General features: G+C 43.9%; 1 protein-coding gene across 2 annotated transcripts in view; it reads left to right on the forward strand.

The window, feature by feature from the left end:
* The first annotated feature begins 1388 nt into the window (after window positions 1-1388).
* LIMD1 (LIM domain containing 1) overlaps window positions 1389-27507 on the forward strand; it is a 52807-nt gene continuing 26688 nt past the window's right edge. The window contains exons 1-3 of one of the 2 annotated variants that reach the window (XM_048510704.1): window positions 1389-1808; window positions 2330-4110; window positions 24991-25092. In XM_048510704.1, coding sequence (XP_048366661.1) covers window positions 2652-4110; window positions 24991-25092 — 1561 coding nt within the window. In that variant the 5' untranslated portion in view covers window positions 1389-1808; window positions 2330-2651. Of the gene's footprint in view, window positions 1809-1928; window positions 2025-2329; window positions 4111-24990; window positions 25093-27507 lie in introns of those variants that run through there. The other variant, XM_048510705.1, reaches the window with a different exon arrangement.

Genomic DNA, 27507 nt, shown 5'->3' on the forward strand with positions numbered 1-27507 from the left:
TAGTAATTCAGTGCACGGGAAACTCCTCTGATTTATCATAGACAACTTTTTAAATACAATCAATCATGGTTTATTTAAGGGCAGCAATTATTCTGTAAAAGGAAATGTCACTAGGAAGACAATAACAAGCTTGCTCACAAGATGCACTTTTGTTTGTACACTGGAGGAAAAACTTGGATGATTTCTGGGAAGGCAACTTTAGGGTCTATGTCAGTAGTGGTGCAGAGGTGGCATGGGTTCAGACCACCTCTCTGGGAAACCCTGGATTAGTCACTAATCTACCTCACCAGGTTCCTGTAAGATTAAAAAGAAGGGAGAAGTAGGGATACTACCACTCAAAGCTCTAGGTACACAAAAAAAGTGAAATAAAAAAGTGATGGACAGTAATAGATAGTCTGGACATCATGGGAAAAGCAATATTAGTGTTCAGTTGGAGGAGATCCAATAGGAGGAGAATAGCAGGGAACAAATAATACTGACCAGTTTACAGCGCAAGCAGCTCCTTCAAGGGGCAGCCATTGCAGTCAGGCTAAGTAGTGGAGCTAGTCAGAATTATTTATGAAATCAAAAGTGAGTGAGCGCCTTGGAAGCCATGACACCTTTTTGACACCTTATGTTTTCTTCACGAGTCATTTTTAAAAAATTTATTAGAGCTAAAGCTGGAAGTAGTTTGGGCCTCTCTGGGCTTCTGAAAGTGTGCGTGGAGGACCAGCTCACACCTGGAAACACATCCAGGCAGGCCCATAGCCACAGTGGTGCAAAAGGGGGCTGTGCCCCTTCCATCATTTGTCACGCCCCTCCAACCAGCACTAGGGTTTCAAGTGTAAATTCTCCAAGTGAAAAAAAGGAAGGAGCTGAGTTAAAAAGGTGTGACTACTATCATAAATCTTCCAAATATGAATTCTCTGGGCAACTGGCTAAAACAGAATTAGCAGTTAGAAGGGCTGAAGTGTCCTAATTTAAAAGCCCCGGAGTGACACCGGATGTCAGAAACTTTTTTTTTTACACTTTTCTAATTTTTGTAACCCTAGATCTCTTGCATTGCTTATTAGACCCCTCATGCTATTTGTTGAGGTTGCTTTGCACTATGGGATATACCTTGAGCCTCAAGTGCAAAATTAGCAAATAAAGAACAAAGCATGAAGAAAAGAATAAAGAAAATAAACAATGACAGGTTGACCACCACTGAACTCAACTGCCTCCTCGATGAACATTTTACGGCTACGGGCCTGCATTCAGGACCCGGCAGGCACCTTCTTGTGGAGGAAATGCCCTCAGAGGCAGCCTCTTTCACTCTGCGCCTACGCCCGGTGCCACTGGGGACGGGTCTGAGCCTAGGGTTCAAAACCCATGCCCTGTGCCTAAAGTATCTTCATTTGGCTCCGAGGGGAGGAAGGGGGACTCGGGCTGGCTCCTCCCCACCGAAAGAGTCCAGTCCTGCTGGAAGAGCTCGGCGGCTGTCGACGGCCGCTGCCACGCTTCGGGCTCTCCTCCCTCCACCACGTTGCAAACTCCGCGGGACCGGCCTGGAAGGAAGGAACTCCTCCCCGGCCCCATAAGAGAAGAAGCGGGAGAAAGGGAAGAGGAGGAGGCAGAAGCGGCAGCCCGGGGCGGGAGGGTGGCGGCAGGACGAGCAAGCCGCGGAGGGCGGGCGCTGAACAGCGGCAGCTGCGGCCGTGGCCCGCCTCGGACTTGCCCGCAAAAGTGCCACGAGAAAACTTCTGGTCGGGCAGGCGAACTGTTGCGAGGAAAGCGCGCGGGAGAGCGGGCAGCTCCCGCCTCGGAGCGAGTAAGACTGCACCCCTGGAGTGAGTAAAGTTGCAGCTTCCTTCCACCTGGCTCTGCCCCGTTCGGCCGGGCTGGGCGCTTGCGAAGGCGGCGTGGCCTGCCCTCCTGCGCCTCGCAACGTCCCGTGCAAGTTGGCGGGGGCCGGGCGTGCAAGTCGCCTTCCAGCTGGGGAGGTCGCGCGGCCTGGGGTGGGTCACTTTTGCGGGCGGAAGGAGACGGGATCCTCCATTCCAAGGGTAAGGTGGGGAGGACGTGCGAGCTGCAAAGATTTTCCCGGGGGGCGGGGAGAAAGTAAGAAATCCCTTCATTTCTTTGCTGCGCAGCTGTCCTGACCCTCTCCCTATTTCCTCGAGGGGGGGGCACTGTTATTTTCCTGTTTATTCCACTGCTCTGTGCAACCCCCGTCGGACACGTTGACAACGTGTCTGACGGAAAGGTTGCTGTTTGACTAGGAAGTAAGTCGGTGACGGAAAGTCAAGGGGTATGTGTTTTGTTTTTAAACAGATTCCTTTAAAGTAGTTCTTTTCCTTCCTTAATTCAGGCATTTTCGCTCAAGTCAGAGGGATGTGAGGAGGTTTTGTGGTTACATGACATATAAAAGGTGGATCTCATCAATTTGGAGTCAACTTGGCGTGTAAAATTGTCCATGAGAAAGATACACCAGGTTTGCTCAAAACAGATGTCCGGTCTGACCTCCAGTCTCAATTTGGATTGTGAAGAGGGCCTTTTAAAAATTAAATGACTGCTGAGAGGAAATCTAAGCTGAACATTGCCAACGGAATCCAGTGTTTAAAACTGCAGTTTTAAAACTGCCTTTTCCCTTCTGGATATTTGCTTGTTTGGTACCACAAGTAATTAAAAAAATGGATAAATACGACGATCTGGGGCTGGAGGCTAGTAAATTTTTAGAAGACCTTAGTATGTATGAAGCCTCCAAGGATGGCCTCTTTCGGGTGGACAAAGTGGTTGGGAACAACCCGGAATTTGAAGAAACCAGACGAGTGTTTGCTACGAAGATGGCCAAAATCCACCTTCAGAAACAGCGAGAACAAGAGGAGCTGATGAAAGCCGCCTCAGGAGCTCCAAATGGCAGTGCTGGTTTTGGTACTCATCAGTTTCCAGGCCCTCCTTTAGCTAGATCTGCCACAGGAACAAACAAAGTGCATTTGGGAGAAAATATTGCTAAGCCTCCTTTGGCTGCATCGTCAGTGGTATGCGCAGGACACCAGCTAGCCTTTCCAAATCAACCCCAACTTCATACTGACGGAGAGCGAGCAAAGTTATACCAAGATGGCAAAAGAGTCAGTAGTGAACATGAATATAGCGAGAGTCTGGGGGGTCTTGAAGTTCCTCGTGCACAAGGTTATCACAGAGAAAGTCAGGCTAGTCAATGTGGTACCAAAGCATCGTTTTCTTCCCTTTCCCACGAAGAGCCCAATAATGGTGATAACAGGACAACTATACACAGTTGGGGAAGAGACGCTGATAAGTTTTCCAGCCAGAAATGGTCAAATATGAATCATAGTGATGCACCTCAGAGAAGTCCTACCAAACTTCAAACAGATCTCCACCTATACCAGCCGTCAGAAAGTTCTTGCAGACCCTCCAAAAGTAGAAGTCTGGAAAGTGGAGAGGAAGGGGCTGGACTTAATCAGAGCTGTGACCGAAACCCAGCTTGCCCAAGAACGTCGTCTTTTTCACATGGTTGTACCTCTTTGTCCTCTTCTGTTGGGTTCGGTGATGAATTGTCTGTGGGACTTCCAAAACAAAGATCTTCCTCATTCTCTGCACACCCTGCTCAAACAGTTTTGAATCCGTCTGAGCCCTTTCATCCAAACTGTGGACTTGAGATATCGGCTACTGGCTCCCCAAGTAAAAACGTTGTTGACAGCCAGTCAAGGCATGGTGAGAGTTCTCCCTCTTTGGTTTCTGGTTCACTTCCTACACCGTTGCCTCCAAGTGTAGGTTATCAGCAAGCCAACACTCAGCCAAAGCCTACAGGCCATTTTGTCGTTCATGGTCAAAATCACAGGCTTAATTGTGCTGGATCTGGCATGAGTCCTGAGCAGAATTCCATCGGAGTAGCATCTCACGGACCAATGATTTCCAATGTTCCAAAATCTCCCTTTGTAGAGGGCATTGCTAGTCTTCAGCATGACTCTGGTCACCAAGAAACCTCCGCTTCTTCAAAAATAAAATTGCCCTGTCAGACACTCCTTCCACAACCAGAACAAGGGCCATCCACAGCGGAGCTAAAGTTAGAAGCTCTTACCCAGCGTCTAGAGCAGGAGATGGATGCGTGTCCCAAGGCTGACTACTTTGGTAGATATATATTTTTTATATTGTTCTTTATTACTGATGTTCAGTTGTACCATATGTGCACCTGCGGACATGTTTTCTTTTCACTCGTGTCACTAATCATGGAGGCCGCTAATACTTTCTATTATATTTTTGAAAGCTACAATTTTAATCTACCAATTTATGGAGAAAATCACAAGCTTGGGGGGAAAATGAATTAAAGGCATGTGTTTAGAAGCAAATTGATATGCCAATTTCAGCATCTCAAAGGCTGTAATTCACTGTACGGTTTATTTCTGCTGCGTGCTGAATTATAGCCAGGTTTTTGTGTGTGGTAGACTATGGTTTACAAATCTGGCATGGGGTATTGCTTAAATTGTTTTTCAGTGACAGTAAAAATTCATAAGTGCAAGGGGTTGTGTCTAAAAGTCGTTGCAGATCTTTCTGGTTGACCTGAGGATTCAAAGTTCCATGGAAATGAATGCGATTAGCGGGGTGTATTCTGATGTTATTTTAGGTGTTTGCAGTTGAGTTTGCTACCTAGCTGAGCCTAAAAGTACGAGGATTTAAGTCTATTCAGAGAAAAGTGCTATGTAGGACTACCCAAAATCCTGCTCAGGTGTACTGAGTGGGGTTAATGTCCAGGAAAGTGTTCTTATTATTGTCCTTCTTTTGTTCTTTTTTCCCCATCAAGTCATAGTTGACTTATGGAGACCCCATAGAAAATCTGAGGTGGTTTGCCATTGCTTGTCTCCACATCATGACCATGGTATTCCTTGGAGGACTCCCATCCAAATAAAACCAGTGTCAGGACTGGGAGTGTGTGACTGGCACAAGATCATCCAGCAAGTTTCTATGGTGTGAGTGAGGGTTTAAGCTTGGGTTACCCTGGTCCCAGTCCAACACCTTAACCATTACACCACACTGGCTCTCCAATATTGCACTGTAAGGTACTTTAGTTGGGAAATTGACTTGAGTCTCTGAATGGCAGCTAATGTATACCATAAGCATTAGATGAAGGGCCTAGGGTCTAAATGTGTTCTCTTACACCCTGGAGGCTCTGTTGGCAGGTTTGGACAATTCCTGAGGGTAGCCATATTAGTCTGCCATATTAAAATAAAACAGAAGTCCAGTGGCACTTTTCTGCATCAGGTTTTGTGAGTCAAAACTCACTTCTTCAGATGCTATAGGGAAGCTTCCAGAAGAGGAGGAGGGAAAAGGAGGAATTGGGGCAAACGCTTGGTGTGAATTGGGGCTTGGTGTGAATCCCACCATAAATCTTTCAGATGTGGATTTTCTATGTACGGGACTGGAAAGGATTAGGATTAAGTTGTTACACATAATGAATGATGAGAGAGAAGTTCCAGCCTCTCTCTCATGGGCTGTAGATAAAGTGTAATTAAGTAGGATAACCAGCCGCTAATTGTGGAAGAAGCAGTATCAAGCATCAGAAGATTAGCTGGCATCTGTAAAACATTAAGAAGAACCAATTAAAGTTTCTAGAAATTGGGTCCTGTTAAAGTTGTATGCTGCCACTCATCCTTCTGCAGAGAGGATATGACTGCTGTGGAGAAATTGATTGGGCCCTGCTTAGAGACCCGAAGGTACATTCTCTATGTGGGGAAGCCAGCTGGGTCAGAAGGAGTTGTATGGTGCTCTTTCACTTTATGCACTCCTCATTTTTCTCTTCTGTAACTTTCTGAAGGATAAACGGAAGAGTGGTAGCACTGAAGGCCGTGTGTATGTGTGTGGCAGGTAGTTGTTGAACAGATTAAATGAATAACTGATTGGCTGTCATTCTTGATTTTATTTGAACATCATCTGTGCCTGCAAATTCTGTCAGGCGTTTGGCATACTTCAAGAAAAGTATGATCATTTGATCATTGGGCAGCATTCTCATGGAATTTTAGTGGGTTGTTCACACATTTCATCTGATGCTAATATGTTGTGGGTTTCCATCTGCATCATTGCAAGGTTGACAATGACTTCTTGATAAATTTAACAAAGCCAATGGGTGGGAACCATGGCTCAACGGTGGGGCATTTCTTTTGCAAAAAGGTCTTGTCCCTGGCATCTCCAGTTAAAGGATCTAGTAGAAATCAGCCATGTGAAATAGACCTCAGAGCTCCAGAGTTAGTAGTATTTGCCTTGATACAACTAGAGTCCGAATCAGCAAGAAGCAGCTTCAAGTGACCATTCCATAGCTTAATAATAAAAATGAAAACAGCTCTAAGAATAAGTGAATGAGGTTAGCACTTGCACTTATTATTATCATTAAACTTGTGCTGTTATGCGTTTTGGCAGGTCTCGGTATGTTTGTGACTTGCAGCTGCTAAGATCTTTTGACTACTAGGGCGGAACTGCATGTTGTTAGACATTTGATGCTTCCAAAGAAAATGGCAGCCACTCCACCCACCATGCACTGAACAACTTAACTTGATTCAGGTCATTATATTCAAGTTTTTCCTGTTGTTTTCCAGTAGTAACCAATAATATTGAACAGGGTCAGGGAAATGCAAAGCATGATGACAAACCGTGAGATAATTTTTATTATTCAGCAGAGATGGAGCATTTCTGAAGACTTTCAAGCTTTGGACATCTTGGGAAAAACTGAAATACATATAGTATTTGCTTCTTTACCAAGCCTAGACTTATTTTACTGCTTTACTGAGAGCCAGCGTGGTGTAGTGGTTAAAAGCAGGTGCACTCTAATTGAGAACCGGGTTTGATTCCATGCTCTGCCACTTGAGCTGCGGAGGCTTATCTGGTGAACTAAATTAGCTTGTGCACTCGAACACATGCCAGCTGGGTTACCTTGGGCTAGTTACAGTTCTTTGGCACTCTCTCAGCCCCATCCACCTCACAGGGTTTTTGGTGCGGGGGCAGGGGGAGGGAAAGGGGATTGTAAGCTCCTTTGAGTCTCCTTACAGGAGAGAAGCGGAGAATATAAATCCAAATTATTATTCTTCCTCCTCATTCTCCACAATATACCTTAGAAAATAAATAATGAGCGTTCTGCTATGACAGGAGATCTCCCACCCATTGCCCTTGTTGCCTTCTGACACTATGAGCAGTGACAGGAGAATCAAAAAATACAGGTGATGTCATGTTGCTCTAGGAATTGCCAGAAACTATGGTTTTACCCGGAAGTAGCATCATGGCACGTGCAGCATTGGTGCCCCTCTTGTCTCATCCTCCAAGCTCTCTCTCTATGAAATTGTAATGTTTGGTAGGTACATTGTAAATGCCTAATGAGAGAGCAAGATACACACTGCGTGAGGTTGATGGTCCCCCCGTGTTGTTATCAGATTTTTGTGACACTGTCCAGTTTAAATTTCAAGCCTAAACTTTTTAGCAGTGTGTAGCAATATAAATATTCCTGATTTGTCTGTGGTACTCCAATCCGAACTGTCTTTCAAGTTACGCCCAATTATCTCCATCACTTCTTGGTGTTTCTCCCAATCTGGATTAGCATATTTTGCAGTTTGCTTCCAGCTGCTCAGTCCTATCATAGATATTTGCAGCATGGGGCAACAGCAAAACTCTGTCATGTGTTTTGGCAGTCAGGTCAGACGGTCTTTTCATCATGAGCAGGATAAAAAAGTGCTTGGCAGTGATCAGAAGTTGTCATGTGAACGAGAACCCGAGTGAATCTTAAGATCATTGCACACTTAATCAAAGCAACTGTATCAAAGCAAATGTTTACTTGAATTTTCCTTTTCCAAAACACAGTAAATAAATCTGTGCAGGGAATGATATGTAACAGAGAGTGAGTTTTAATATTCGCCTTTCACTAGATAGTCAGTATTACAAGAAATATACTTTGATCTTCTTGGAAATGTTGGATGCAATACCACACAGTAGTAATTTTGGTAACTGGAGGTCTAGACAGTGGGTGCGCAGGATTATTTTAATTGATACCCTTGTGGGAAAGAGGAGAGCTGAGGCTACTTAAGTCCCAATGGAATCTGATGGCCAGACCCCACACCCTCCAGCAATAAAGTCGAGAAGGATGTGGAAAGTGTAGCCAATTCTAGACACCAAGAAGGGGGAGTTAAATTGTAAAGGAGAAAATATACTTGACTCCAGGCCTCTTTCAGAATTGCTGTGAAGACTGGCATTCAGAATAATTCTTATTTATTTGAAACATTTTCTGTGCCACCTTTCCACCCAATCAGGGTTCCCAAGGCGAAAAACATTAAAAATAGTAAAGCTCTTGAATGATTACAGAGAACATAGAATTATAAAATGAACAAGTAAAAGCACATAAACAACCTCAGAATCAGGGAAGGTGGCCAGTAACTCTTATTGAGGCTATACTGGTGGAAGACAATGGGGGAGGATCACTTTCAGAAGTATTGTCGAAGGCTTTCTCGGCCAGAATCACTAGGGTGTTGTAGGTTTTCTGGGTTGTATGGCCGTATTCCAGTAGCTACTGGAACACGGCCGTACAACCCGGAAAACCCACAACATTTTAATTTCAGAAGTATTCTTTTGAACTAAAGGCAGATCTCCTCTTCACTGCTCTTCCTCATTGGGGCAGAAAGGACCAATGATTAGAGGAGCTGGAAGAAATGTAGTGTCTTGATCATGTATCTTTCCTGATGTCATAGAGTACTGTCTAGAATTCTCTCCCCAAGCACTCTTCTTCCTTTCTCACATGACAGCTATCTATGTATAAATGTCAGAGTTTACTGAATCTGATGAGAACATATATTTATTCAAGCTTCTGTGGCAAAACAAAGCCCTCTTCAAAGCACTTCTACCAGTAGGCCTGTTATGGTGGAAGTCGCCACTTAATCTCCTGTTTAAATGCTTTTCAAAGGAAATAATGAAGTAGCTATTACACTATCTGGTCAACTTTAAATAGCCTTCTGTTGAGGAGATATTGTAGATACAAGAACTATATTCTGGTCTCTGATCATCACAAAATGACAGTAAAGAGTTAAGTACAGATAAAAGTGGTAGTTCCAAACACAAAACAGTTGACTTTAACTTTATTTTGCTTTCTCTTTCTTCACAACTGTCATCCTGTTGGCTTATGGACCAAATTTGCAAAGAGGGAAAGAAAATCACTCCCTGGGACCTGAACAACTTTTTGTTCCCACTACTCTAGAAAAATTAGAGTGGACATAAATGTTACTTCAAAAAACTAATAGATAAGTACATTTTTACACACCTGTTGTTTTGGCTTTTCTGCTTTGTGAAGGATTGACTTTACTGATGCTGCAGGTGGCATTGATGGTAGGATTTATGGATGGGAGGCCTTGGCGCATGGTTCCTTAAATCAGGGAACCATGTTTCTTATACCCTAACATTAAGGATGTGTACAGCTGTGGTTATGCCCAGGTACCACCAATACAGTCATGAGAAGGAGGCGGGATATCCCTGTACCATTAAGCATCCTCCCATTCTGCCTTCTTACCATCTTATAACTCAATTAAGATCTAAATGCTGTAGGGTGGCAGGTAGGTCACCTTTCCACAGTAGGATTTGTTCTTGTCATGACTAGAATGTGTCCTGTTCTGTAATATCTTAGAATAGGGGGGCGCAACGCATTGAACACAGCGACAGAGACGGGAAAATGTCAAAGGCATTGGACAAAGGGTTTTTTTTTGGAGGGGGGGATTTATTAGGGGAAGGACCATCTCTGAGGGTATCAAGCCAACCCTTGAGAGATGTCAGGACAATCTCTGGGAGGTGTCCAAGTGGATTGTTGGAGAAACAATGGAGTGTACTGTGAGTTACAGAAGGGAGTATCTGGGATAAGATAACCAAGGGAGGCAATGACATCAGGAGTCTTCTTGTGGCTGAAACTGAGTATTCATTCAGCAGGGCTACTGTATCATATTGAGAACACATTCTTCCTTGGCTGTGAGGCTGAAAATATGCTGATATGGCAAACAAGCTGAGAGCATGAAAACTGGACAACAATTCTTTTAGGCTGTTGCCAGAGGATGGACGCTGTCATGCCAAAATCACCCTTTTAGGCGGGCCATTGGGCAGGGATACCTGAGAAGCAGCCCATCTTGTTATCCTAGGTTTGTTGCCAAGTTTGCATTTGTCCTAGTAACAGAAGGTATACTAGGAGGCACACCGGAAATGAAGCTACCAGCTAGCTTTAAAAGGAGCTTGTACAGATTTATGGAGAAGTCGATCTATGGCTACCAAGCTTGATCCTCCTTGATCTGAGATTGCAGATGCTTTAGCAGACCAGGTGCTTGGGAGCAGCAGTAGCAGAAGGCCATTGCTTTCACATCCTGCATGTGAGCTCCCAAAGGCACCTGGTGGGCCACTGTGAGTAGCAGAGTGCTGGACTAGATGGACTCTGGTCTGATCCAGCAAGCTCTTTCTTATGTTCTAAGTAGCAGAGACAAAAATCCCATTGATATGACAGCTTTTTCAAAGCCTAGAACAGATCTTTTGGTGATTTTTTTCTGGATCTCCTAGGGGTTATATGAACTGCTTAGCAGCCACTATCAATAAATCTCTCTTACGCCTCAAATGGAAAAGCATTCCACAAATACATATAACAATATTTTCCCAGGATAATATCAATATTATCAGTGTCATTAAAGTCTTGGTGCAGATCTTGCATCTCCAACTCACTGGGAGGCTCTTGGTGAGTTAGGGTGTTTTTGTTGTTAGTCTCTTATTTGCAAAATACAGATACCATTTTTTATTTTTACATCCTTTCTCAAGGGATTCAAGACAGCTAACAGCATTCTTACAAAGGGAATACTATTAAACGAAACTGGATCTGCTTATCCACAAGTAACATGAATTAAGAAATTATTTTACGGCCTTGTAGATGCCTGTAGCCATAACTCATAATAACAGCAACTTCTATTAAAAGCTTTCTGAAATAGAATGGTCTTCCATGCCTTCCTAAAGACAGATGGTAAAGATGCCCTCTGAGCCTTATCTGTAGGTTGTTCCATACAATCAGTATAGCCTAGAAGATCTTGGCTTGAGCAGTGGAGGAACATGAATATTTGTGAGGGGATATCACGAGTATACTCGGCCACTGGAATATAATTGTTGTGGGTACTCTTTTACAGAGATATAGACTTTCAGATATATGGATCTCAGGTTGTGGATCTCAAGTTTAGAAACCCATATCTTGAACCTGGAAGAAAATAGGTAGCGAAAGAAATAGTTTTGAAATGGACTATACCTTCAAAGAAGCATGCCTTCCTTAAAAGAGTTATCTTAAAGATTCCTGAGATTCTGTAGACTTTTAAGACTTTAGGGAAATTAGGTGTCGATGACTCTTACTAAAATCTAGTCTGTAAGCTGAACAATCCTCTCTGCTTCAGAGTCTGGCATAGCTAGATAGTACAGCACTATTATGATGTATATATCAGGACCTCAAAAAATATTGAGGATTATACACTGGTTGCTGCCTGTTTCCCCCAGCCCTTTCACACTGCTTGGCTTGGACTGGCAGATTTCCACCTCTAAAATAGTTGGTGGCAATTCTGAGCTTGCTTTCTTATTAGCAAAGCTGAGTGGAGCACAGAAGTGACTTTGACTTAGCTGGGAAACGTCCAGGTCTGAAGGGTGCAGCAGTGGCCAGGGACCGGGAGGCAAAAGCAGCCCTGGAAAAAGGCGCCTTCCTCTGTTGGAGGAGAGAAGGGGGAAGCCCTTCCCTGCCTTCCACCACGACCACCTCTTGCATGGGGTGCCAGGTAGTTCTGGTGTGAGAGTGACCCCCCAGGGCATAGGTGTCAAACTCGCGGCCCTCCAGATGTTATGGACTACAGTTTCCATCATCCCCTGCCAGCATCATGCCCCAGGGCATTGGCCCACTGGGAATGTTCTGCCCTGAGCAGGAGCAGTTACTCCTTGTGCATGGGAGGTGAGTAGAGAGCGAGTAGTGCCATGTGGCTTGTGTAGAGGTCTCCCTTTCACCATAATGCATCAGTGGTATTTCAGTGCATATTGAGACAGCCAAGCAGACAACCTTGAAGCTCTGTGCTTACATATTTGGTTTTGCTCACCCAGTCTTTAGGAGGCCGCTGCTGCTTGCTACCAGGGATTGGGCAATTGACTGTTTGCAGTATTGCTGTTATCTTTATGAAACCATTTCAGATAAACACTTTTGTTAATAAAACTGTCATTCACAGTCTACCATGCTCCCAATCAGTCGTGTTCAGTCCTTGTTCTTTGCTCAGGACAATTGTTGCTTGATCTTCAGACATCTGATTTACAAAGATCTCTACTCTAATAAATGTGAAAACTTCAGAATCCAGCAACTCAAATCAAGTTGTCTTAGCTTTATGGGTGGGACTGACATTTTTAAATATTTTGGAGGATTGGGCTACATTACTGTCAGCTGTAAAGCTGCTGACTTGCAGGCCTCGGGCGGCGGGGCTTTTTCCGGTGGCAACATTTCTTGTGCTTTATGGCAAACAAACCAACTCTGATAAGAGCTAAGGCATGACTTACAAAGCATGTTTTCAGCCCAGCTCCTCTCCCAAAGGTTCCCTTGTTCAGCAACCAAAGATGTAAGTCGAGCATTTACTTTCCACATGATGCTAAAGGGAACAGAGGCATCTTTGTGCAGGAACAGATTGCCCTAGAACCCAAAGTGAACGTTATTACTTGTTTCTTTTTTCCTGCAAAATGTTGCTGACATTCTACCCAGATTCTGAAGAATCTAGATTTTAGCATTTCCCCCCTCTTATAAAATAAAACAAAACACCATGTCCAGGTCAGGACAGAATGTCTATGTTTCATGTTTGGTTTCTGTTGGTAACGTAGAAGCAAGAAGACATTCATGCTGATAGCAGAGTGGTGGAAAATTCAGCTTTCAAAGGCACCCACATATGTACTGGCAGCAGAAAGTAGAGAATGCATAGCATTGTAGTTGCATGTGTCTGTCCTTGCAAATCCATTTAGGTTAGATTGCTTTGGGCCCAGAGGAGGGGGTGAGAAGGAAAACACCTTGTTTTGAGAAGTAAATCACTTATCCTTTCTCCCTCCACACCAGATTGCAGACTCTTTAGATGATTATACTAGATTATGGTGTCTGTGGATTTTGATTTATGCCTATTAAAGGTTAATGAAATGAAACGAGAGTGTCTGGCATATAGTTGTCATATGGGCATGGGAAATGTCATTATTTTCTTAAAGTAGTAGTGCTCTGAAAAGAAGCCATGTTGATGGTTTTCAGTCTTGCAAAATGTTTGAACTGTAGGTGCCCTTTAAAAAAACAAACAACCATACTCCTTAAACTGTAGGTGCCCTTTAAAAAAACAAACAGCCATACATACACAACCACAAGAGGAAAAATACCTGATGTTAATTATAGCAGTTGTCTGCAGTTGCCAGAAGTTACCGAGTATCAGAAACCGAATTCAGCACTGCAAGGATTTATAAGACTTTTCTCCAAGCAAATCTTGAATTCAAATTCCTTTGAGAATTAAAAAAAATGTTGATCCTTTGATTGCCAAATAAGTGATGCTCAATACAGGTGGAGCACTTATGGAGCTGCAATCTTCCAGTGGCCATAATATTGTCAATGTAGATATGCACAGTACTGGAGTCAAAGCTCTGCTCACTACTTGAGATTAATCCTGGCAAAAGTCGATTTCAGATGGCTGACTCAAGGATGACTTAGCCTTCCGTCCTTCTGAAGTTGGTAAAATGAGTACTCAGGTTGCTGATGGGTAAAGTGCAGAAAGCTAATGGCATGGTCCCCTGTCACCATAGTCTAGTAAATGTCATGATGTGACATCACCCATTGGGTCAATAATGATTGGGTGCTTGCACAGGGGACTGACTACCTTTACTAAGGCTAGGAAATCTGCATTCCTTATGAGAAGGAGATGTGATCTCTGCATGGCAAACCCCCTGAGACCTACCTATCAGCTTTATTCATGGAGAAAAGCAGTCCCATCAAACTAAAAGACCTGGAAAAGATGAAGATGTTCAGTCTTATCTGAAAAGATCAACTCTCTTGTATCTTAGTGTAAATTTTCCCCCTGCCATTCATTTCGGTCTGTTCACTAAATTTCTAGACTGTTGCCTTACAAATACTGATTTAGACATTAACACTTTTGACTTAAACCCCCCCCCCCCCCCGGCCGGAATTTTCAATATGTCTTGAATTCTTTTTTATATGGCTCTTGTATATATGAGTTTGGTGCCTTTTAAAAAAAAGATGGCATTATATAATTCTTCAAAGTTTGCATGGTTAAACAGTACAATCCTAAAGCAGTTACATCTCTGTAAGTCTGTCGTCAATAGGCTTAGAAAGGTGTAACTCTAGGGTTGCGCTGCAAGTGTTTAAAAAGTTGTGAATTTTATTTACAATGAAGTCACTGCACTTTGTTCACTAGGCCTGGAATGAGAGTAGCAAGGATTGGGGATAGGACAAGGTCAGTTGTTGTCAGAAAGGTGCAGAATAGATGCAGTGTAGAAGAGAAGAAGGGTTTGGCCTGCTAGAGGCATACTCCTTGAAGCTGCCTTGAATTCATTTGTGCCATCTAGCATTTCAGGAAGATAGGTCACCGTCTGAGGGCTGCATTTATCCTTTCTGGATATTGTCTCCTGAGTCTTGGAAATGGGAGTGACGGTCTATCTTTCTTTTGTGCTGTGTGGATGGCAACAGCATTTTTAAAAACAGTAAAACTGAGATGTGCTGCTGAATTGAACACTGCTGTGCCAACATTTTTTTGGTGCTTGGTCAGTTTCACGGAGATGCATGGATTATATGAGGCAGCAAGAATGGTATGTTCCATTTTGCATGCCTGACATGCAAGGCAGCTGTGCAGCAGTTAAAGAGTCATTTCTGTTGAAGATGCCTCTGTTGGCTGGAGAGTTGGCCAGAAACACGGATAGTATATTAGAACGGACAGTTTGTCTAATAATTTTGCAAGCCACCATTGAAAAATATATATTGAGCTGAAGGATGGGTGTATCTTGTCACTCCTGTAATCAAAGTAGTTTGTGTTACCTCTTGGGTGAATGTGGCAAATGCTATGATATTGCTGGCAGACACATAAATTGTTATTTGTGAAGTAATACCCTTATTTCTGGAGTTGTTTACGACAAATGTGAGATGCCTCACAGCAGCCATTTAAGAAATGTTCTTAAAATGACTTTTAGATACTGAAGGGGGGGGGGGGTAAGGGATAAGAACTTCTTATTTCTTGGCTTTGCACAGTCTTGTTTTCATTGTTGGGGTTCTGATGAATCTTGGGGTTAATTATATGTGCTTTGAAAGCATATTTAACTTGAAGGCTATATGTAGTTTACTGCAGTATTGCATTACCTTACTGTCATACTCTGCTGGTCAGGGGCCAGAGTCCTGAGGGCAGGGGACGGGGACGACTTCGCCTTCCAGCTTGTCTTTTTCCAGCATGCTTGTGAGCAATTCCTCAGCAATGGATGGGGGGTACTCTCACACCCTCTCTTCGTGGCCTCTTCCTGTCTTCTGCCTTTGAGGACAAGACTAACCTCCTTCCTTCTTGGCTGTCTTTAGGCTACCTTATACAGGAGTACCTGAAGCGGGACTTCCCCAGCTCCCACCAATGTATCCCAGGACCCTTCAGTGACTGTCTTTCCAGTCAATTGGCTGTCATCCCTCCACCCTCTCCTGCCTACCATTTCCATTCCATCTTTCAAAGGCTCTCCTAGCCCCTCCACCGTGGTTAAGGCCCACCCCATATTTCCTGGGGCTGTGTTTGTCCTGCTGGCTCCCTCCCTGTTCCAGGGAGTCCCCCAGAAGTCTTCCTTCTCCTAATCTGCATTGTTACCCAGCCACCCTGTGCTGGCATTGCCTCATCTTCCCTCCCCTCCCTGGGTCATCTGATGGCAACCAGAACCATTGCCCAAGTCGGGCCAGCTGGTAGCAGAGGCTGCGGGAGATCACCCAGCACCACTGGCCCCTCTTCAGAATGAAGTGAGTGGGGGCGAGGCTCCATGCCTTGACTCTTACTTAGAAAAACTTCTCATGATCATAGTCACAGTGCAATCCTATGTAGCTAATCAGAGGCTTAGAAGGAGTAACTCTGCATAGTAAAAGGAATATTCTGGCACCTTAGGCATTATACCCACTGTTTAGCCCTATGCTCCAGTCTAAGTTCATTGATTTCAACCTTGTGTAGGATTGCACTGTAAATTTGTGAATCCTTAAGGAACCACAAGTCTCCTTTTTGTTTATGCACTTATTTCTGGAGTTGTTTACGACAAATGTGATCATTCACATTATTATTCACTTTTTATGCGCACACCTATAGCCAAGAGTGCTTGAGCACAAAATTTACTATATTTAGCTGTGAGTACAGTGTAGAAAATAGGTAGGGCTGCTCTGTGGGCCCTCAGTGAGAATTCCGTCTGGCCCACCCAGACCCAACCCAGTCACCATGAACATAAATTGTATGGCTTGCCTTGTTCCTGGGGTGACCCAGAATGTCCACTGTTTCTCCGCCTCCCCTAGTCTTGGTGGCTCTGGGTAAAGGTATCTTACAGCCAGATCCTGTGGGGTGAAGACACAACAGTGTGATGGTCAATTCCTCATGGGTGGGGGAAATAACACATCCCCCTGCAAAGCACAGATGACACAGTGGCAGTTCATAGCCTAGTGTTCTAACCACTGGGCCAAGAAGGCAAATGCAAAGGAGCATTAGGCACTCCACTGCAGCCCTGACATCATCACTAGCCACATTGCAAAGATAGGCATGGCTCAGTGGGAAGGCACTGGGACCACATGGCCAGTGCCTCTGGTTTCTCCACACAGAGAAAGAGAGCAGATGGGCTGCCCTGGAGATCTATTATTTCGGCAGGGACACCATCCTCGCTGCCAAGCCATGGAGAAGCAGGCTGAATTGCCCTATCACAGCAGGCCTGTGAGCGCGTCAGATTTGCTGGATGGACTGCTGGCCAAGGCAGAATGCTCCAGGAGGTGGGCTGGTGGATGGGTAGGAGGGCAATCAGCTAAAATAATTCCTTCCCAGTCATGGACAACCTGTGAAGCTTCTCATATGTTAATCGAGAACTCCTTCTGCTAAATCTCAAGAGAAGTGTGTTTTGTCCTTTTATGGAAAGAGCAAACTGTCTCTCTCAGCAATACTGTTGCTGGCCAGTGTCTCTAGATGCTGCTGCCCCTTTCCCTTCCTTGGACCATGGGAACAATGGAGGAAAGTTCCCGTGTCCTAGCAACAACACACTGTTATATTCTGTGCAAAATTTTAGTAAACTGTTCTATACTTCATGTCACATAAACATGTTAAGTTCGGTCAGTCGCGATGCAGTGGTTGAGAAAATGGTGTGCTTCCGCATTAGAATATAGTCCCAAATGAATATGAGAATTATCATTCACTTTTATGCACTGCCTTTGTCAAAACCATTCTTTTGTGCAGTATTGATCGTGGTACTTTGATACAAGAGCATTTAAGCGAAAATGTATTTTTGCATTCCAACAGATGAGGGGAGCAGGGTGAGGTAGGCACTAGGGCCTAGGCAGAGCATTCTACAACAAAGAAGGTCCAGCATGCTTTGTTTTGTGGCAGAGGAATATACTATCTACTAATGTCTTTGTGTGAAACAGAGTATAGGCCACCCCCCTCCCCCGAAGATCAGGAGAATATGACAGACACATCCTAAAGCCTGACCAAAACCTGGTCAAGACTTTTGAAGAATGAATACATTTCTAATGAAGAAAACACAAAGAGGTTGGCTTTTTCTTATTTTTCCATTTTATCATCTCAGCCAGTCTTTGCTTATGCTCAGACATTCTCTGGTGGCTTCTGCAAATTGAGAGAAGCTCCCATTCTGAGTTCCCCCTTTCAGATATATGACGATGTGAATGCATGAGGGCACTTTCACCTGGAAAAAGTTTGGGCTTGGAACTTAAAGTAGTCAAAAATATTTTTTAACAACTCTTTTTAAAAAACATAATTTTTTTAAACAAAGCACAACAACATAGCAGAAAAGTAGAAAAGAACACAGGAAAGAGAATAATAATATACAAACACATAAGCTGGATCTTGAATTCTAGAACTCCAGGTTCTGCCTGTATGTTGGTAATTAACTCTACTAGAGCAGGGGTAGGGAACCTGCGGCTCTCCAGATGTTCAGGAACTACAATTCCCATCAGCCTCTGTCAGCATGGCCAATTGGCCATGCTGGTAGAGAAACTGATAAAATTCTGACTCTGGAGTTCTATACTAGAAAACACGGTGACTTGGACTAGAACAAGGGTCTTCAAACTATGGCCCTCCAGATGTTCATTGACTACAATTCCCATGAGCCCTACCACTTGGCCATGCTGGCAGGGGCTGATGGGAATTGTAGTCCATGAACATCTGGAGGGCCGTAGTTTGAAGACCCCTGGACTAGAAGAAGAGCTTCCTAATCTATGTCGGCTTTCTTCTTGGCCTGTGGATTTTAATCTCATTGTGGTTTGGCATTGCTCATATAATAGTTTTGAGACAGAACTTTGGCTGAATGTGTTGGCAATAAATGTTCTTCAGCTGAACTCACAACTGTGGTCATGTTAAGAAAATTGATGCCTGTTTTCAGCTGTAGTGCTGTCTGTGTCTCTATGTGTTCTCCACATTGCATATCTTTTCAGTCTGTGTAACTTAACAAATGTAAGAATTCAGGCCTCATGAACTCTGCTAGAAGCTGACTCGTTGGATCTCATTATAGTTGTTCCACAAAGACCAAAATGTACTTTTAGCTGGTCCAGGTCTTCTGGAACTACAGTTTGTAACTTTCTTCCCCCTCCTCTCACAAAGGATTGTCCAAGATCTTGGAAGTTTGGGCTTGTTATAACACAATTTCTGCCCCCCCCCCCCCCCCACTATGGTGTTCAAGAAAAATTGCTGCAACGTTTCTTTTTTGTGTAAACAAATAATTTTATTACAGTTTTGAAAGACAACAACTAAACGTACACACAGACAAGAATGCTGTCATAAAAAGGTCAGCTTCTGATTTCTTCTGCATCAAATATAAACACAATTGAAAATTCACCACTTGCTCTTTCGTTTCAAATATACAAAAATAAAATTCAATTATTACTTGTTACTAATTAAATACCAATCACTCTTTTCTCTATTATTCCCATTTTCTTATTCTCCTAGTCCTTAGATCACTGATCATCAGTTTACTTTTTTCTGTTTTGAGCAAGAAAATTCTATCAAGGGTTTCCAGCTGCCAATAAACTGTTAAATTATTAATTATTTTCTCCAATCAATAAATTATTTTCTCCAATCAAGAAAGTAAGTTCAGCCACCTCAGCCAGTTTCAGGATCTACACAATCAATTCTTTAGATGAAGTTTTCCATTTTTGCACATACAGTACTCTTGATGTCAATGTCATATGTAAAACCAGAGTTCTGTATCTTTTTTAAAAAGTATCTGTCCATAAGACCCAAAATATAAGCCTCTAGTTTAATCGGTATAGGACAGCCCAATCCAGAGCCTGGGGTGGCCACTGTAGATAGTCTTGTACATGCATGCACGCATGCATACGCACGCACGCATGCACACACATACTCACACACACACACACACACACATCCCGGACTGCATTATTGAATGTACTTGTATCCAATTTTTAAAGCTTTATTTAAGGTCACAATTAAACGGTAAAATTTTCTAGAAATTTTCTTTGCGATTGGAACTTTAAGCACATAATTTCCCATTGATCCATTTATATATTTTTACCCAAAGTTACTGGCCCATTTTATTATAACATTCTTTCGCTTGATCAATGCAGAAAACAGTACAAAGATGAATGAGCAAAACAGTAGTTAGATGGCCAACTCTTCCTTTGCTACATGAGAAGAACAGAAACATGCCCATGAACAGTAAAGATTTGCTACGGTCACCTGTCATTGTGTCAAGTTTAATTGTAAAAACTAGCCTAACTATTGAGCAACTTGAATTGGCTCATAATTACACATACACCATGTACCAGTATACTGTGACTGGTTTACTAATGTAGTATTGCTATGTATGTTCCAAAGTTGGTGTTTTTTAGTGGTGGCTTAATCTTAAACCTGGAATAGTTACAGCTAAAATATCCATCTGGGCTCTGAACAACCAGGGGGAACCCAGATTAAAGAATTAATAGTTCTGGTTTACTGTTTGCCTAAGTCTTCCTTATGAAGCAAAACATTGTCATATGTGTAGCTGTAATGAGTTGGATTCATTGTGTGAAATGTGCAAATGTAGAACTGGGTATAGTTGTCCGCGCACTCTATTTAATTGGTCTTTAGCAGGGGTGAAGGATTAGTCTGGCAGTGGGAACATAAAATGAAAGTTGCTTGTTACAGTGATCTTACTGAAGGGTAATCGCAGTAACTTGGAGTTGTGACAAACGAGTTGAATCCGTCCATAAGAATGTTGACTAATCATTCAATAATTGGTTCTGAGAACTGGGTCCATTCAAGTTCACTTCACTGCCATCAGCAGAGGACATCTGCTCTTCCAGATGGAGTTCATCATAGAACCGCAGGGTGGGGAATAATCTGGCACAAGATATTGGGTCATATTGAAACTTCATTTTCAGCAGTTGCTTGGGAAAGAGAAGGACTGTGGAGTTGGTGTGTTTCCCACTGGCTGATTTGTTGAGAAGTATCAAATGTTGGAGGGAGATAAATTATGATTTAAAGTAAATGACTCTAGGGGAATCTTCGTGCCACTCCCTGGATTACAGTTTTAGTTTCCACAAGTCTCTTGTGTGAGATACTCTGGGTCCCTGTGAAGGAGTTCCTCCATTCTCTGGAAATTCACATCTGTGCTTTCAGTAGCCACTTATGGACAGCAAGCTGTTCCTCAGTCATGATTTTGGGAGAGTAATAATTGAAGAAAAATTGGGAGGGGGAGAAAGTATTTTTCTTTTATTGTTAAGGTAATCAGAATGTACAGTCTGAAATCCAAGTTGTGGATAGTATTTCCCTTACATCTGGCTCACACGTTATGTTGCAACAAACTTGGGTTGGCCACCAAGTTTACACTTGGCAGAGTCACAGTCAGTGTTTGTTTGCATAAGACTTTTTAGATGTGTGCTGAAAAACCAGAATCCCATCCCTGAAACATAATGGGAAGAGAATCCTCATGGGGGAAAAGTAGTTTTTAAACATTATTAGCAGCTGCCCCCGCTCAAAAAGTAATGAGAGGACTCAGATGATTAAAGTAGCATTCAGGACACTGAATGAAATATATGAGGGGTTGTATCCAGGGACTGATTAATTACATTTGAAAAGATGACAGGATCTTCTATTGCAGATCCATAGCCTCAATATGTGGGATCAGTTTTAAGGCTGTTATTTAGCTGTTGGATCTATTTATGTCCATGTCTCAGTAACAAAGACAAAATCATAACAACATGTTCTATTAGGATAAGCAAATGGAAACTATCATCATGGCTAGTCTTCAACATGTCTTGCTGACAGATTCGGATTCTGTGCTTATATGAAATGAACCAAAGTCAAATATTTTGTTTTAACTTTTCTTGGTGTATCCATTTTCTAGGGAGCAAGTCTAATTGAACTTGGTGGTACCTAATTCTGACTAGACGTACACAGCATTGTACTCATGTGTTCCCATGCATGGGACTATTTGCATTTCTAACCCCTTTCCTACCTTCAGCAGTTCAGTTTGTGTAAGAAATGAAAAATGTATTAATACATTAAACAGCATAGTTTTGCGTTTATGTTGAAGTCGACACCTGGTTATCCTCAGTAAACCTGTCCAGACTCACATTTTACCTGCCATCAAAACAGGGGATGTCCCAGAGAAGGATGTTCCAAAGCTGTTACGTGCTCTAGAAATAATGGCAGCACAAAGCAGAGGAGGCGTCCTTCTAAAGAACTCAGATTGTAGCAGACACACCTCAGGCCTTATTTTTTATAAATGGATAGTCCTAAAATCAGAGCTCATGTCTAATTCATGGCAAATATCTCTGTAGCAAAAAAAATAGCAACTTTCCATTCATATGACATTTTAGACTGTAAACCTAAGTGACTTTAAAAAATACTGAAGGGTGTATTAAAACTGGTTGCCATTGTAGCTTCTTACTACAATATAAAATCTCATTGTTTTGGGGACACATGGCAATTTATAAAGGACCTGTAATTGAAAACTTCAGCACCATCAAATTGACACAGATAGTTTATGAGGGTTTTTTTTACCCTGTTGAACAACATGTTTTATGAGGGAGGGGAGGGGAAGTTCTTAGAAAGTTCCCAACGTTGTGGCAAAAGCAAGCACGAAAACAGTTCCCACAATAGTTTCACTGCTTTAAGCTGCTGATAAAGTAACACCTGTATCTTAGCGTTTTGCATTTAGTGTTTTGCATGTAGGTGAGCTTGCATGTAGGTGAGCAGGCATATCTCTTGTTGTTAACTAGCCAAGTACTGTTGAACATAAACAGGTTGTGAGTGTCTTTGAACTTATCTTGGGATTTCTATCTCCCTCTTTCTCTCCCTCTCTCTCAGCCCTGATGGCTGAGGTGCTCTGATATTACAATGGCCCCCTGACTAGGGCCCCTTCCGCACATGCAGAATAATGCACATTCAATCCACTTTCACAATTGTTTGAAAGTGGATTTTGCTGTTCTGCACAGTAAAATCCAGCTTTGAAGTGGATTGAAAGTGCATTATTCTGTATGTGCGGAAGGGGCCTAGGCGGATTTATTGTAGGCAACGTAGCTACCACTGGTTTGCCGGTGGGTGGGGGGGGTGGTCTTTCTCATTTGGGGCCTCTCTCACTTGTGAGAGGTCTACAGAGCATTCCCCTGTGGTTATGTGGGACAAGTGGATGTTCTACCAGAGGAATATTGCACTGTTAGCAGAACAGATCGTTCGGAACTCATCTCACCGGTGGATACCCCCACATTACAAACAATAATAGTCTTCCAAAACAGTTGACATTAGTCAGGAGATATTAGTCTCCTGACTAGTCAGGCCCCAAGCTTGCAAACCAAAGGACAAGGAAAGAGAAGTGGAAGGAAAGTTAGAGGAGAGAGATTGGTCATGACAGTGAATCAAACAAAGAAAAGATTATATCATGCTGTTGTGGTCTATTTCCTGGGTAGACTGCATCAATCCAGTTGTCCTTAGACTTCTAGCAGAGGCTAGAATATCTTCCCTTCTGATATGGGGTATCTGGGCAGGTGGCATAGAAGAGCAGAGGGGAACAAAAACATGTTTCCAGTGGCTGATGGCTGGCAGAGATGAGCTTTGAGGAAGGCCTTGGAGCAATGCAGTCCTTGGAAATGGCTTTTTGAGTCGGAACAACTGGTGAAATTATGACCTTACTCGATATTGGTCCTTTTTGCACTTTTTAGTTGGAGCTCTCAGATGAAACTGTAGTGGTTAGAGATGAGTATCAGACAATAGTCCGTCTAATCTTTCCCCATCCTTCCTAAAACTTCCCAACCACTGAGCAGAACTGAGCCACCTAGGAGAGCTCCCCCTGCTGGGCAGTCCCTCACACCAGGAGAGGAGAATGATGTAAGCTGCTTTAGGTGCTTTTTGGAGAGAAGGACATGGTATAAATGAAGTACCGTGTTTCTCCAAAAATAAGACCTACCCCGAAAATAAACCCTATAATGATTTTTCAGGATTTTTGGAGGAGGCTTAAAATATAAGCCTTACTCCAAAAATAAACCCTACCAGTAGTTACAGATCAGGATTGTGTGATCCAGCAGGGTGCTCCGGGCCAATGAGGATGCAGCTTGCATCACATGTGACGGGGAAGCAACGGGGCTGCCGAGAGCTCACCTTAATGAATTGTGAAAGTACCATATTTCCCCTAAAATAAGCCCTACCCCGAAAATAAGCCCTTATGCATCTTTTGGTGCAAAAATTAATATAAGACCCTGTCTTATTTTTGGGGAAACACGGTAAATAAACAAACAACTGTAGAACTAGTGGACTGTTTCCTATTGTGGTTTCAAAATGCAGATGGTTTTAGAAATAATAATGTCCTTTAGTAAGACCAAAAAAATGACCTTCTTGTTGAGTAGGTTCAAACTTTTGGCAGCTGGTAGAATTTTTTGGTTTAGCACAATATTATCAAGCTTATATCAAGTGCATTGACAAGGAAATACCCTTTTCTTCTCGTTGAGCATCATTGGGGAAGGCAGAAGGGAGAGGAAATTAACAGAATCCATTTCAGATTAGTAAAACAGTTTTATCTGTTAAAATTATGCACGCATGCTCCCAACAGTATGTGCATTTACCTGCTCAGTAGTGGAATGTGGAAGTTCTTATGCCACTTGTTGAAACTGTTTTACAAGGAGCGGCAGTAAGATGCTGAAACAATTAATATTTGCAGCAGGTTCCTATACTCCCCTTCAGTGAGTTAAGTGGCTATGAAGACAGAGCTTTTTCTGTTGGGACACAATGCCTCTGAACCTGCTCCCTGTTATTTCCGTGGCACATAAAGTTTTCGGAATCCAGTGAAAACATTTTATTTCCCTGGCGGTAGGTAATCAAACGTTCTCTCCTCTCTCAGAAATAGAGCTGAACTGCTCTGCCTCACTACCAGGCAGAGCTAGCCTTGACTCTCCTCTTCTTCCTCAGCCAGACCTGAGCTGTCTCTCCCTGAGGCAGAAATCAACTTCTGTATTCCCTCCAACATGTCATGCCCCTTCTGAAAAATGCTTGCTTGCTGGAGAGCACTCCCATAGGCACGGCTGAACGGCTGTTCCTTCAGAGGCAGGACAGTGACCTGTCCATCACACGAAATATTTTAAATCTGATACCTCTGTTGCTAAAGAATTTATACTGCTGGCTTTTCTCATTTCCCTTCAATGTTTGTTTTTTGTGTCTGTTTCTGATTTATTGTGTGTACCACCAAATAGGGTTTTCACTGAGGGAGTGTAGAAATTTCTTCCTTTCTTGGATTTCTTCATATCTGATCTGTTTTCTTTTAAAGGGTCCTGTGTGAAGTGTAACAAAGGTGTTTATGGAGCAAACCAGGCTTGTCAGGCCATGGGGAATCTCTACCATGACGGATGCTTCACCTGCGGTGCCTGTAGTAAGTGTCCTTGTAAAGGAAATTCTTCTTGGCTTAAAGACTATGCTGGGACTTGCAGGAGATGTGTTTTATTACCGAGAAGAATAGTAGTGTCAGAAGGTAAATGTGTGCATATTCTAGGGCAGGGGTAGGGAACCTGCGGCTCTCCAAATGTTCAGGAACTACAATTCCCATCAGCCTCTGTCAGCATGGCCAATTGACAGAGGCTGATGGAAATTGTAGTTCCTGAACATCTGGAGAGCCGCAGGTTCCCTACCCCTGTTCTAGGGTGTCAATGCTAGGAGGGAGCCTGCCACTAACCCCTTCAAAGCAGCAAATGATCGCTTCTCGTTTCCTGCTGGGTGTGGTGCAAAAAAGTGTGGGGGAACTTGGAAGAAATAAATGGTGGTGGTGGTCTGTGGGGTGTTGGTCACCCTATATTGAATAATATGGAGATGGAAATCAAATGCTGTTGTTTAATCTGAGGAGCTTAATAACCACATCCAAAAGGGGGCCGAATCCTCTGGTGGGAGTGGCACACGGTGGATAGGAGATTCTCTTGGAGGCGAAAGGCATCTTGTTGGGTGCTTTCCACCCCAGCTCAGGGAGGCAGGAAATAGAATTTTGTCACTTCCTGTCGAGGCTTGGACCCGCCCCTTGCCAGTATTCTTTCCTGCCTTTGCCAGGGAGTGCACGAAATTCTGGCTCTCTGCACAGAATTCCTTTTGACTACCTTTATTCAGCCTATTTGTCCTCCTGTCGAATCTTTGTCTGTTGTCTGTTGTTTTTCGTGGCAGGGGTAAGTGTTTGAGGGCCCCAGGTGGCTTATTATAGAGAGATCTCTTGGAGTCTCCCCCCGCCCTCACTCCCCTTCCCGCCAAAAATTAGCAACAATATGGCCGACCAGCGTTTCTCCCCGTCTAGGGATTACTTTCATAAATCTGCAGCCAAGGCCTCCAGGTCTGCGCGGAAACGCTCCAGCTCCTCTAGGTCCCTAGAGCCTCTCGACACCAACCCAAGGAGCTGTGGAACGGCTTCTAGCCGCAACGAAAAAGATCGCGCCCCAACTAACGAGCCGGCCAAGAAGAAGAGCTCCGGCTCCGCCCCCTCTCCCTCGGCGCCAACTCAACGAACAGGCCAGGCGCATTCCGAATGCCCCTTGAGCGCTCCGCCGGCCGTTGCCAGTTCTCCCGCCCATACATCAGGTCGCTCGATTGACGCGTCCCCCCCCCTCCCCCCGGCAGGCTCACCCAGTTCAGGCGCCAGACGGAGCGCCACAGCAAGGAAACGACGCTCCCCACTCACATTCCCCCCCCAGGCACCAGCAGACTGGATCGCTCTGGAGAGGGGGAAGCATCCTGCAACATGGAGGAGGGGGAAGTTTTGGTGGATGCCGAGGCCCCTTTTAATTGGCAGTCTCTCACCCCTTCAGACTTTGCCAATTTCTTCAATAAGGCGATTGAGGACAAATTGCAGCAATTTCACAGGGCTGGGGAGCTTGCCTCTTCCACCCTGTCCATACAGGGGCCCCACCAATCTCATGCGCATGGGTCTAGGGGTTACCCTAGCTCCCCATCGCCGGTTCCAGAAGACTCTTACCCCAGACCTACTTCCAGTAGAATCAGATCTTCCAGGAGGAACCTCCCCCCTCCCCATGAACATCCTAGATCTCGATCCAGATCTCCATCCCCCACATTGGATCCCCTCCTTTTCCCTGGAGATGAGAGAGACAGTGCAGAGGAGGATGGAAACAGAGAACGTTTCTCAGACTCAGAGGAAGTCCCATCTGTTCCAGACAATTCTCACAAGTGCTTCAAAGATGAGGAATTAGCCTTCCTTATAGCCAAAACCATCTCTGCATTGGATCAGCATGATGCAGCAGATGCCCAGGTTCCAGGGGCCGCAGCTTCGCTCCCGCCCATTAAAGGATGCCCTAAAGGAAGCACCCTACTTCCCTCAGGATGAAGACCCACAACTGGTCTTCCCCATCCCAGAATATTTCATCAAAAAGATCAAGAAGGAGTGGGAAGCACCAGCGGCTAACAAACGTGCCTTAGCCTCAGTCAAGAAACGTTATTTGGTCCCGGAATATGTGGACTCCATCCTCCAAGTCCCGGCGGCAGACGCCCCCTTGTAGCCATCCAATCAGCAGGCCTACTGGTTAAAGAGGGTGAAGGGAACATCAGAGATCCCCTCGACAAATGTTCGGATGCTATGCTGAAAAGATCACATGAAGCCATTTCTGCTTCCATCAAGGCCTTGGCCCCAGCATCGACCGTCGCACGAGCTCTCTTAGTCTGGGCTAACCGTGCCCTAGAACTCCTTCCACCTGAATTGGTCGCTGTCAGAGAGGGACTAGACCGCATTAAAACAGGTGCGGCCTTCATTGCCGATGCTACCCTAGATGCTGTGATCCTCTCAGCCCGCGCCATGTCC

Source organism: Sphaerodactylus townsendi, linkage group LG11 (genome assembly GCF_021028975.2).
Source record: "Sphaerodactylus townsendi isolate TG3544 linkage group LG11, MPM_Stown_v2.3, whole genome shotgun sequence".
Classification (NCBI taxonomy): Eukaryota; Metazoa; Chordata; class Lepidosauria; order Squamata; family Sphaerodactylidae; genus Sphaerodactylus; species Sphaerodactylus townsendi.